Genomic DNA, 12536 nt, shown 5'->3' on the forward strand with positions numbered 1-12536 from the left:
TTCACTATCCAGCACCACTCAACACTATGCATTGTAAAGGCATGCGTTGTAAAACTTGCGATGTAAAATCATGCGATGTAAAAGCATGCGTTGTGATGTCATACATCCTTTCAAATATGTATGTTAAGATATATTAAGAAATGAAAAGCAGATACCAACCTCCTGAAAGAGACATATGTTTAACTACTAGAATCGGGGAGTGAGACAGGTATGGACAAGCCATACATTTTGTTAGGGAAAGTGTTTGGTAATTGTTGGGCAACTTTGTGCATGCTGCTCTCTGATGTTCTCCAAAGATTTAATAAATCGTACACTGAAATATTGACACAATGTCCTAGACATGATTTACAAAAACATTGTCTCATTGGTAGCAGATTTTCGATTATTCACTCCAAATGGACAATAATGTTTGTATATAATATTTAGGTCTCACTATTTATGTTGGATGGTATTCTGACAACAATATTATTGTACCACACCAATCAATCACAAAAGGTTACAGTTACCTCTTAGGAAATTGACAACAAAGGCTATATGTTATATGGCTTGTGTAGGACATTATTCCAGACATAAACAATAACACAAAACACATTTGCTTTACTACCAGGAAGCTGTATAGGGCATTTAACTCTGCCTCCCCCAAGTGAAGATCTTTGATCTTAATATATACTTTGTTAGACCTGACATCCTTGGTGTGGTATTCCCCAAAACTTGTTGCCTTCCCCCAGCTGTTTTGCCTATTTGTTTATTTTTGTTGGGTTTAGGACTCTGTGCACTTTACCACTGCTAACCAGTACTGCATTGGATTGTTACGAGGGCTTTCTGTTTAATATTTAATAGATACAGCCCACTGGGGCATGATTGAGTGACTACAATATGTCAGAACACTACAATTATGATTTTACTGTTTATTTATAAAACCTTGTTGTTGCTCAACAGGCACTGATGACATGAAAATGGTACATATTTGCATATGATGAATTATGGTGCTGCATGTCAAATGTTTTATTTTTGCAACACCAATGTTACACAAACTGCAAGTTAAATAGCTTTCACTTGGACTGTTTATGTACTTTTGGAGTTATGAGATCCACTTCAAAAGGGCTTCCCTGTTATTTTGTGAATTAAGAAGCTTTGTTAGTCCTTTGTGTTTCACTGCAGCAGGTTTTTGATCACAAACCTTTTAAAAGTTGGAAGTGGGTGGTACTCACCCACCTGTGAACAAGGTGACTTGCTTGCCGAAACGTGTCGGTGTTGTTTGTGCCTTCCTATCACTGATTTTGTGGTGATTATTACGGCAATTAATTGTGATGCAAGTATTTGGATTGTGCGTCTTCCATTCTTGCTTGTGTGTGTGTGTGTGTATATCTATATATATCTATATATATATAGATATATATATTTTCAAAACTTGTGGCCCATTCCGGTCCGCTCCTATCCTAAAAGTCTCTGGGTGATTCGTCAAGAGGGGGCCAAGAAAAAAGGGGGTCCCAAAACGTGTTTTCCCCATGCCATTTCTCATGGGGACCTTTAGCCGCAGCTACAGCCCGAACTGCTGAACTCAATTACACCAAATTTGGCAGAAACGTAGACCTTGGTTCAGAGTCGTGCTTTTTGCTTAAATGGTGTAAATCCATTCAGTAGTTCCTGAGAAAATCAAAATCACAAATATATCTATGGCCGCGCTGGATTCACGCACCCTAAGCGCACCCTGCCGTGCACGAGCAGGGTGCGCTTAGGCACAAGAGGCACAAGAAACCTAATTAAAAAAACGTGCAAAACGCAGAAAGGGGGCAGGGTAGAAACACCCTGACCCCCTAGGCCTGCTCATGGTGGTCCAATAAGGACCCCCAAGGCCCCAAAAAATATTATTTTTTCTTAAAAAATCAGCAAAGTCCGCGCAAGGTGCCCAGATCCTGCAGATAAAAATTTTTCAAAAATGAAGCACAGGCTCTCGCGCTATATTGGTAATTAGCCCCCGGGGGGAGGGGCAAATCCCAGGGGCAATGAAATAATTTAGGTGGGGGGACGAAAGGGTCCCCCCAGCCCCGGGGACCGACATCCCCCAGGGCTTTATTAAAAATTGTGTGTGGGGAGGCTCATAGCCCGCCCAGCCCCGGGGACCACCACCCCCCTGGGGCTTTTAACAAAACTGGGTGGGTGGGCTCAAAGGCCCCACGAAGCCCCGGGGACCGCCACCCCCGGGGCTTTTTGCTAATATATGCGGGGGCTCACAGCCCCCCCGCAGCCCCGGGGACCGCCACCCCTTGGGGCTTTTTTTAAAATTAAAGAAACCTGTGTGGGGGGCTTGAGCCCCCCCCCCACGCACTGGGGATTGCCACCTCCCCGGGGCACTACGCTTTTTAATTGGGGGGTCTGTTATGGACCCCAAAGCCCCAGGGAACACCACCCCCTGAGGTTTCAAAATTGTGGGAGGGGGGCCGCGCGTCCCCCCTCCTGGAGCCTTGTCATGGCCCTGGGGACCGCTACCCCCAGGGCCGGCTCCTGCTGTGTCCCAGGGGGCCTACCCGGGACACTGCAGTTTGCAATGACAGGGCTGGAGCCTCGCTGCTCCCACCCTGTCATTGCAAACTGCTTTGCTTCATCGAAGCGAGAGCAGGGAAACCTGCTCTCGCTTCAATGAAGCAAAGCAGATTGCTTTTTCACATGGGGAGCAGCATGTTACCTGCCCCCCATGTGGAAAAGCAATGCTGGCTCCTGCAGGGCACAGGGAGCCGGCTGGGACCGTGGGGGAATTGGGGACCCCCCCCACGGTCCCCAACAAAGAGGGCCAGCCCCGGTGGATGGGGTCCCCGGGGCTACAAGTGTCCCGGGAGGGGGGCCATGCAGCCCCCTCCTCAGAAATAAAATAAAACAGAAAAAACTGGCCGGCCCCGGGGGATGGGGTCCCCGGGGCCATAAAAGGCCTAAGGAGCGGGATAAAGCAGCCCCGCTACTAAAAGTAAAATACATTTTTTTAAAAAAAGGCCAGCCCCTGGGGGATGGGGTCCCCGGGGCCAATTGTGGCCTCGGGAGGGGGGCCACGCTGCCCTCTTCAAAACTAATATATATATTTATTTTAAAAAGGGATCAAGCCCTGGGGGATGAGGTCACCCTGCCAAAATATTAGGAAAAGAAGGGGGCCACACAGCCCCCTTCTTAAAACAAAAAAAATTTAAAAGACCGGCATTGCGTCGGAGGCCACGCCCTCTTCTTGCAGCACTCTGCAAACGCGCCCCCTGGCTCGTTTGCAGTGGGGGAAAGAATCCCCCTTGAATACTGGGGGTCCCTGAGAACTACTAGCCCACCAGAAACCTCCAGTATGCGCCAGGGGGCTGCGTTGCAGAGAGGTGTTCTGAGGCCACACCCCTTTTTACACCTCTCTGTAACGCAGCTCTGTGGCGCTTAATGGAGGTAGCTGGTGGGCTAGTTGCACCCCAGGGACCCTCAGGATTCAAGGGAAGGTAATCCCCCAACTTTAAACACACCACGGGGAGCGTTTGCACAGTGGGGAAGGGAGGGGGTGGGGCCAGAGGTGATGTGTGCAAACAGGCCCTGTGGCGCTTTTTAAGTTCAGGAATTAATTCCTCTTCAATCCTGAGGGTCTCTGGGGGCCAACTAGCCCACCCGGTACCTCCAGTAAGTGCCACGGAGCTGCTTTGCAGAGTGTTGTAAAAAGGGGCGTGGCCTCCGAACACCTCTCTGAAATGCAACTCTCTGGCACATACTGGAGGTACATGGTGGGCTAGTTGGTCCCTAGGGACCTTCGGGATTGAGGAGGAATTAATTCTCCATTTAAAACGCGACACAGGGCATGTTTGCAGACATGTCACCTCAGTCCCCGCCCCCTTCCTTCACCATGGTGCAAATATTCCTCTAAAATCAGCCGAACTACGAATTCCGATTTACTCAACTGTTATCAGGAGAGACCTCAGTGCTGCATCTTTGAGCCCAGTACTGATCCTGAAAAGTAATTCTAACCGTACTTACCAGTAACTTGAATTTCCTTCCATAGAATAACATTGACTGGTTTCACTTGGAAATTCTTTTAAGTGTGGAGTTTTTGAACTTACAAATATTCCTCTAAAATCAGCCGAACTGCAAATTCCGATTTACTCACCTGTTATCAGTAGAGACCTCGGTGCTGCATCTTTGAGCTCAGTACTGATCCTGTAAAGTAATTCTAACCGTACTTACCAGTAACTTGAATTTCCTTCCATAGGATATCATTGTCTGCTTTTTACTGAAAAAGTTTCTAAGTGTTGATTTTTGAAACTTAAAATTATTCTTCTAAAATCAGTCGAACTACGAATTCCGATTTACTCACCTGTTATCAGGAGAGACCTCAGTGCTGCCTCTTTGCGCCCAGTACTGATCCTGAAAAGTAATTTTAACTGTACTTACCAGTATCTGGAATTTCCTTCCATAGGGCAACAATGACTGGTTTCACTTGGAATTCTTTTAAGTGTGGAGTTTTGGAACTTACAAATATTTCTCTAAAATCAGCCGAACTACGAATTCAGATTTACTCACCTGTTATCAGGAGAGAACCCAGTGCTGCATCTTTTAGCCCATCACAGACCCTGAAAAGTAATTTTAACCGTACTTACCAGTAACTTGTATTTCCTTCAATAGGAATCCATTGTCTGGTTTACACCAGAAAAGTTTCTAAGTGTCGATTTTCACAAACTACAAATATTCCTTAAAAATCACTGTATGACTTAAACGCATTCTTTCAACTGTTTACAGGAGATGCACCAGTGCTGGATCCAGGATCCACCACTGAGTAAAAATAAGTAACGATAACACTACTTACTTGCTAAGTGAATTTCCTCCCATATGATAACATTGGCGATTCTATGTGAAAAAGTTTCTAATTGTCAACTTTTAAAATACAATAATATTCCTTAAAAATCACTACTGTAACCAAAACGCTTTTACTCAACTGTTTACAGGAGATGTCCCAGGTATGAATCTAGGATCCAGTCCTGTGGCTAGAAAAGTAATCCATAAAGTAACTAATTGCATTTAACTAGAAATTACCATTGAGCGCAATGTTGCATTGTGTTTGAAATTGTGTTGCCCATTGCAATCACTGCAACTAATGTACTTAAAAGTCTGTTGCCTATTTGCAAAGTATTTAAACTAAAGTAATTAATTCTGAGAAAGTATGTTTTGTAATGTAATATATAATATAATTATGTCATGTAAAAAATAAAATATCTAAAAATAAATAGTTTTAAAAAATGTAGTAAATTAGTATAAAAAAATAAATATAAAAATTAATACATTTAAAAGTTGTCATTTACAAAACCTTTGAAATTCACTGAAAGAACCATAGGTTTCAGACATTTTATAGTTAGGAATTAGCATTTTAAAAAACTTAGAAATTCACTGAAAAAAACATAGGTTTCAGACATGTTATAGTTAGGAATTACCATTTAAAAAACTTTCGAAATTCACTGAAAAAACCATAGGTTTTAGGGGTGTTATAGTTAGCTGGACATTTCACTCGTACAAAACCATAGAAATTTCTCCGTTATAGTTAGTTCTACTAACTATATAACTATGATCTACAGCGGCATTCCGAAAAAGGCTGAAGGCAGCCGAAATGAATCATGCCATATGCTGTTTTTAATAAACGCTTCCAACGAAATCCCCTGTGTGGCCTCTACCTTTCGTGATTGGAGGGGTTTGGTGCATATATATATATATATAAAACCATGAGCATTTCTAGATCAAGGGCCCTTGAGCCTAGGATTGCAATTACTGTCACATCAAATTTGTCAGATCAATCGCCTAGACTAATCATGTCATACAGCAGGCAACACCAGGCCTTACGCCGTATATTTAATGACAACTGGGCTTTAGTACGGAATGATCCAATCATTGGCAGTATGGTCCCGAAGAAACCAGTTTTAACTTTCAGGAGAGCCTGATCTATGGGGGCAATCTAGTTAACAGCAGTCCCGAACTTAGCATTCCCAAGACATGGCTGAACACAAAGAAAGGTTTCTTTAAATGCCATTCTTGTAAAGCTTGTCAATATGGCATTAACAAAAGTACCCCTTTTCAACTAAATCAGTCGCCATTCCAAAATTCTTGACCTGAAAAACAGAATTTGTGGTGTATGTGCTGCAGTGCACGTGTGGCCTGCAATATATTGGGTCACAATATGTGGGTTAAACAATAAGTGTACTATTATGTGCCTAAAAAGTGTATGTTTCCCACATATGTGAAGCAAATGCATTCTAAATCCTCTCTTTGCTCATGCCTTCTAAATGCCTGAAATACCCCAGTACTTGTATGTTTTGATTGTATGTGCAGCATCGTGGATGCAGGACTGTGTTCCACTGCTTTATTGTTGGTTCGTCTGATCAAGCATATTTACAAATATTGAATAAAATTCAAAGTCCGGCTGGACTTTTCTTCATTATAGAGCTTATTGTGGCCTATAATTATTGTAATGCTCATATTTCTCTTTGTCAAGGACCTTTGTCTTTAGCTCAACTGATACCCCAGGTCCTCGGTTACCTAGTGGGTTCCCTTGTTTTTTATAAAAACTGCAATATATTGGGAGCACCAAGTTGCAGGCACACAAACGGGTACTGCAGCACATGCACGCTATCACAAATAATGACATCACTTACCCGGTCGCAAGACATTTTAAAGCCTGCCATGGCAGTAATCTCAAGGACTTGAGTTACTTTGTCATGGACAGTGTTCCACCCATGAAACGGGGGGGGGGGGGGGTAATCGGGAAGCAGTGTTACGCAGGATGGAGACAAATTATATACTGGAATTAGATACCAAGATACCGAATGGACCTAATTCCAGTGAGGACATGCATACATGTTTATAATTTAACCCCATGATTGACGACTGTTACATTTTGTATATACTTCTAGATCATGACACAGCTATTTTAATATGGAGAATGTAGTCAACATTTAGCTAGTGTACCCAGTCGTTTTTACTTGCCACTATTGTCACTGTATTTTTTATGCATAAAATATTTTATTATTCAATTTTTTTTTCATATATCGTCACATATGAGTTTAGCGGATAGTATAGTAGTATATTGCACTTGCAGTTTTAGACATGCACTGTTGTGGATAAAGGTAGGCCCACTTGGGCGTTATTAATTAACATGTATACTGAATTGAACCGATATACCTCTGGATTCAGGGTGTTATCTTTTTGAGTGATGACCATACATATTGTGGAGACTGTGTTAGGCCAATGTATATTAATTTCCTTGACAGGTTTTTACACATTTTGTATGTATTTGATCACCAGTATTTTAAAACTCTATTTATATTTGTATTTATTGAGTTTTAACATATGTATTGCCTATATTTGCACAGTTCCTGCTTCACTTGTAAAAAGGCGCCCATTACAGGCATGTATACAGTGTTGTCCAACCCTATCCTAATCCAGTGGTTACAACTTTTCTATGTGAAACTAAGCTATTGAGCACTGTCACTTTAAATGTTCATGCACTTTTCTCAGTGCGTTCATGTGATCAAGGCCTCGTGGGAGGCTGAAACGCGTCATGGCGGTGGTGTGGGGAAGAAAAATAAAAGTTTAATTGCACCACGATTTGGGTCTGCTCTCGTCTGTTCGAGTTGGAACGGAGACAGTGTCAGTGATAGATATATATATATATATATATATATATATATTCGGATTTGCGTGGTCCTTCCTGTCCCTGCTATTCTGGTGGGGGCGTGGTGCAAGACTGAAGTTGCGATATATATATATATCTACCAGTCCCAGAATGCATTGGGAGGCATGCAGATGAAATAAATGAGGGATGTCACTGTTACTGCGATGTTGTCGTCATTTTCACGATTTCAAGCCCAAGATGAAGGGCGGGTTACGCCCGAAACGCGTTGGCTAATATTAATGGAGAGTAGCGCGCAGCAACTTACCTGTGGTTGGAGCGATCCTGAGTGTGTCATACAGCTTAGGGGCAAACTTTGTTCGATAAATAAGTGGCCAGCCCTTGTTCACGGATTGGTACCACCGCTTGGTTCCCGGGGGTTCGTGAGCTGTTAGATTGTTCAGCCGCACGAAGCAGGTGATTCCAGTGTGGCAGTGTGGCAGCTGTAACAAGGGAAGCCCGCCTCCGGGACCATGTGGATCCGTTTGCTGCTTGATCTACAGTTTGAACGGAACAGGAGATGCCCGAAGTATTGCACAGGGAGGTGGACTGAACGCGTATATCCCTAATTGATTGTTTCACGAATGTGACTGTGACGACGCCCATGTGGGTGAACTATTCCGCACTACCAGTCCCAGAATGCATTGGGAGGCATGCAGATGAAATTAATGAGGGATGTCACTGTTACTGCGATATTGTCGCCATTTTCACGATTCCAAGCCCAAGAGGAAGGGCGGGTTACGCCCGAAACGCTTTGGCTAATATTAATGGATAGTAGCGCGCAGCAACTTACCGGTGGTTGGAGCGATCCTGAGTGTGTCATCTAGCTTAGGGGCAAACTTTGTTCGATATATATATATATATAGTAAATCTATCTATGTATTCCTATTTTTACAATATTGTGGTACTCATATTGTATCTATATTCAACAAATACAACTACATTGAAACATCATGCCGTTTCACTGATACAAAAACAAAAAAAACTACAGAAAATAAAATAACAGCATCATTTTATATCGATAACAATATTGGTGAAGACGCGTAATGTAGTATAATAACAAATACATTGACTCAAGTGGGATCCATGCTACATATTGTTCCCCCTTCTAACCCAATATCTTATCCATATTTATATTGAGGCGTCCCAAATTAGTCTCAACCTTTAAAGGTGTTCTTGATCTGCCCTGAATCTTTTTTTAACTATAAACGGTAAACAATTGGTTCAGGTAAAGCATATAATCAGTACAATGACCATAACATATTCCATATAATCCAATAAAGTCTATAACATTCAAATGTCACAAGCAGAATAAATTGATTTACATATATTAAATGAAAATAAAATGTACCCAGCACCCAAAAAATTCATAAAAATGTATCCATTACTCGCAGCACATAATCTCAGTGATTTCGTCCAATAATGACCCATTGTATTGAATTGTGGTCTGATTTCTTTATTAGATAAAACCTCAAGTAAGACCCTCAAACTGCCTTAATTAGAATACATATCTTTGGTTATACTGGCATTGTAACTCACCATATCCCACCCTCAGGTTTTTATACGTATTTGATAATCACAAACCACGCGGTAATTTCGAAGATACGTTCAATCTTCGTTTTGTCATAATATTTGTCTGTGCATCCAAACAGGATTCCCAAGGATGTATGAAATCCCTTTTCTTCTTTGATCAAATCTACTCTGTAAAAGATTTCACTCCTTCACTTTCACAGTTTTTTAATAGGAGTGCCTACGCCCTCGCCAATAAATTGCAATTGTAGGGGCAGATTTACAAGCCCCTTGCGCCACTTTTCCATCATTTTTAACATGGGAAAAGTGACGCAAAAGTGGCGCAAGGGGCTTGTAAATCTGCCCAGTAGTCTTTTTTTAAAATTCTTTTTAGTAAAAAAACAAAAAAGAACAAAAAAAACAAAAGCATCAGGTGAGCAACATATAACATCATTGCAGGGTTTGGATTGTCATCCGTACAGAATTATGAATTACAATATGCATGAATTTTGGGATCACTGGGATTCCAGTGCTTCAACTTCTATTTGTCTCGTCGGGGGTGTATACAAATCACTGCGGTGACTATTCCAGGCCCCCCAGATCTTCGCCCACTTCTTCGAACAACCCCTAGCCACATACACAGCCCTCTCCCTGAACATACACCAGTCCAGATGCTGGGCCCACTTGGTAAGCTGGGGTGACTGGCTGGGTCCCCACAATTGAGCACTGTTACGCTTCGCCACCATACATGCCAACGTCAGCCACGGTTTCTGACATACATTGAAATGCGTGGGTTCCCATACATTCAATATACATCTCCGGGCTTCCGGTCGTATCTCCTCCCCCAGCACTTCTTTAATCACATCGTGCACTTTCATCCAATAATTTTGTATCTCATCACAGTGCCATAGGATGGGCATGAAAGTGCCCAGTTCTCCACAACCTCTCCTACAGTCTCCGCTGCCCCGTAGTCTTTAAAGAGCTTCTACATGTCCACGCTGGTGAGGTACAGCCTTAAAGTAATATTTCATGTTTAATATATCAATTATAGAAACGATTTTTTTCTCAGACTCATGTTGCAAACATCATTCTGTTGGTTAATTTTTTGTTTGCTTAATGTGCATCAATACTTTTACCTCCCAGACCTGTTTTTCTGAATCGGGTAACCAGTTGACGCAGAATCCTTTGATCTGCTAATCTATAAAGCATGTAACCTTATCTTGTTCTCCGTTTTCACACTTTACTCACAGAAGGCAGAACACGCACCCCAGAGAGTTTACCTGGCACCCATGCTACAGGACGATTTGGGGCGAAGGACTCACCGTAGAGTTGCCAAATCCTGACTTTGTCTTCATATGGAAGGTCATATTTCAGGGGGTCTCCCACTGGACCCTGGTAGTAAGGCCGCATGATGGACTCGATAGCAGAGATGTGCGTCAGTCCGATGGAGTGTCCGAACTCGTGAACAGCCACAGCGAACAGGTCCATCCCATGGGCATCTTAAACAGAGACGTACCACATTATCACATTGAGGATGGAATATCTCATGAAGAGCCCTATCATCTTAAACCCTCAACAGAGAGCATCTTAAACAGAGACGTACCACATTATCGCATTGAGGGTGGAATATCTCATGAAGAGCCCTACCATCTTATATCCTCAACAGAGAGCATCTTAAACAGAGACGTACCACATTATCACATTGAGGGTGGAATATCTCATGAAGAGCCCTACCATCTTATACCCTCCACAGAGAGCATCTTAAACAGAGACGTACCACATTATCACATTGAGGATGGAATATCTCATGAAGAGCCCTACCATCTTATAACCCTAACAGAGAGCATCTTAAACAGAGACGTACCACATTATCACATTGAGGATGGAATATCTCATGAAGAGCCCTACCATCTTAAACCCTCAACAGAGAGCATCTTAAACAGAGACGTACCACATTATCACATTGAGGATGGAATATCTCATGCAGAGCCCTACCATCTTATAACCCTAACAGAGAGCATCTTAAACAGAAACGTACCACATTATCACATTGAGGATGGAATATCTAATGAAAAGCCCTACCATCTTAAACCCTCAACAGAGAGCATCTTAAACAGAGACGTACCACATTATCACATTGAGGATGGAATATCTCATGAAGAGCCCTACCATCTTATATCCTCAACAGAGAGCATCTTAAACAGAGACGTACCACATTATCACATTGAGGATGGAATATCTCATGAAGAGCCCTACCATCTTATAACCCTAACAGAGAGCATCTTAAACAGAGACGTACCACATTATCACATTGAGGATGGAATATCTCATGAAAAGCCCTACCATCTTATATCCTCAACAGAGAGCATCTTAAACAGAGACGTACCACATTATCACATTGAGGATGGAATATCTCATGAAGAGCTCTACCATCTTATACCCTCAACAGAGAGAATCTTAAAGAGAGATGTACCACATTATCACATTGAGGATGGAATATCTCATGAAGAGCCCTACCATCTTATACCCTCCACAGAGAGCATCTTAAACAGAGGCATACCACATTATCACATTGAGGATGGAATATCTCATGAAGAGCCCTACCACCTTATATCCTCAACAGAGAGCATCTTAAACAGAGACGTACCACATTATCACATTGAGGATGGAATATCTCATGAAGAGCCCTACCACCTTATATCCTCAACAGAGAGCATCTTAAACAGAGACGTACCACATTATCACATTGAGGATGGAATATCTCATGAAGAGCCCTACCATCTTATATCCTCAACAGAGAGCATCTTAAACAGAGACGTACCACATTATCACATTGAGGATGGAATATCTCATGAAGAGCCCTACCATCTTATACCCTCCACAGAGAGCATCTTAAATAGAGACATATAACTTTATAAACTCGACAAGCGACTTTTAGACTGCGATGGAGATACACCACCATTGCACTGTTAACAGAAGACCATCTCTAGTATAGACATACCACTGTATGATCCCATGGTTGAGCATCTTAGAAAGAGACAATCAACCAATAACAGTCAATTATCTTACACAGAAATATATCTCTTTGTAACTCAGAGCCTAATATCTAAGAGAGACTTGACTTTACGTCTTTGACTTTTGGGCAACTTAAAAAGAGACACACCCCACTATGACCTTGACAAAGCACACCTTTCTAATAGACCTACTAGATTATGACCTCGGCAGAGACCATCTCAAAAAGAGAGATATCAAATTATGACCTGGAAGGTCGAACATCTTACAGAGAGACGTGAAACTTTACAACCTCGACAAAGAGTATTTTGAAAAGAGAAATTCCACTTAATGACTTCAACAGAGAACA

At 42.2% G+C, this 12536-nt stretch overlaps 1 protein-coding gene across 1 annotated transcript in view; it reads right to left on the reverse strand.

The window, feature by feature from the left end:
- MMP17 (matrix metallopeptidase 17) overlaps nt 1-12536 on the reverse strand; it is a 201134-nt gene that overhangs the window by 33977 nt on the left and 154621 nt on the right. Inside the window, exon 5 of the mRNA XM_086944694.1 lies at nt 10498-10674. Within this exon, the coding sequence (XP_086800820.1) occupies nt 10498-10674 (177 nt within the window). The remainder of the gene's footprint in view (nt 1-10497; nt 10675-12536) is intronic.

Source organism: Lissotriton vulgaris, chromosome 11 (genome assembly GCF_964263255.1).
Source record: "Lissotriton vulgaris chromosome 11, aLisVul1.2, whole genome shotgun sequence".
NCBI lineage: Eukaryota > Metazoa > Chordata > Amphibia > Caudata > Salamandridae > Lissotriton > Lissotriton vulgaris.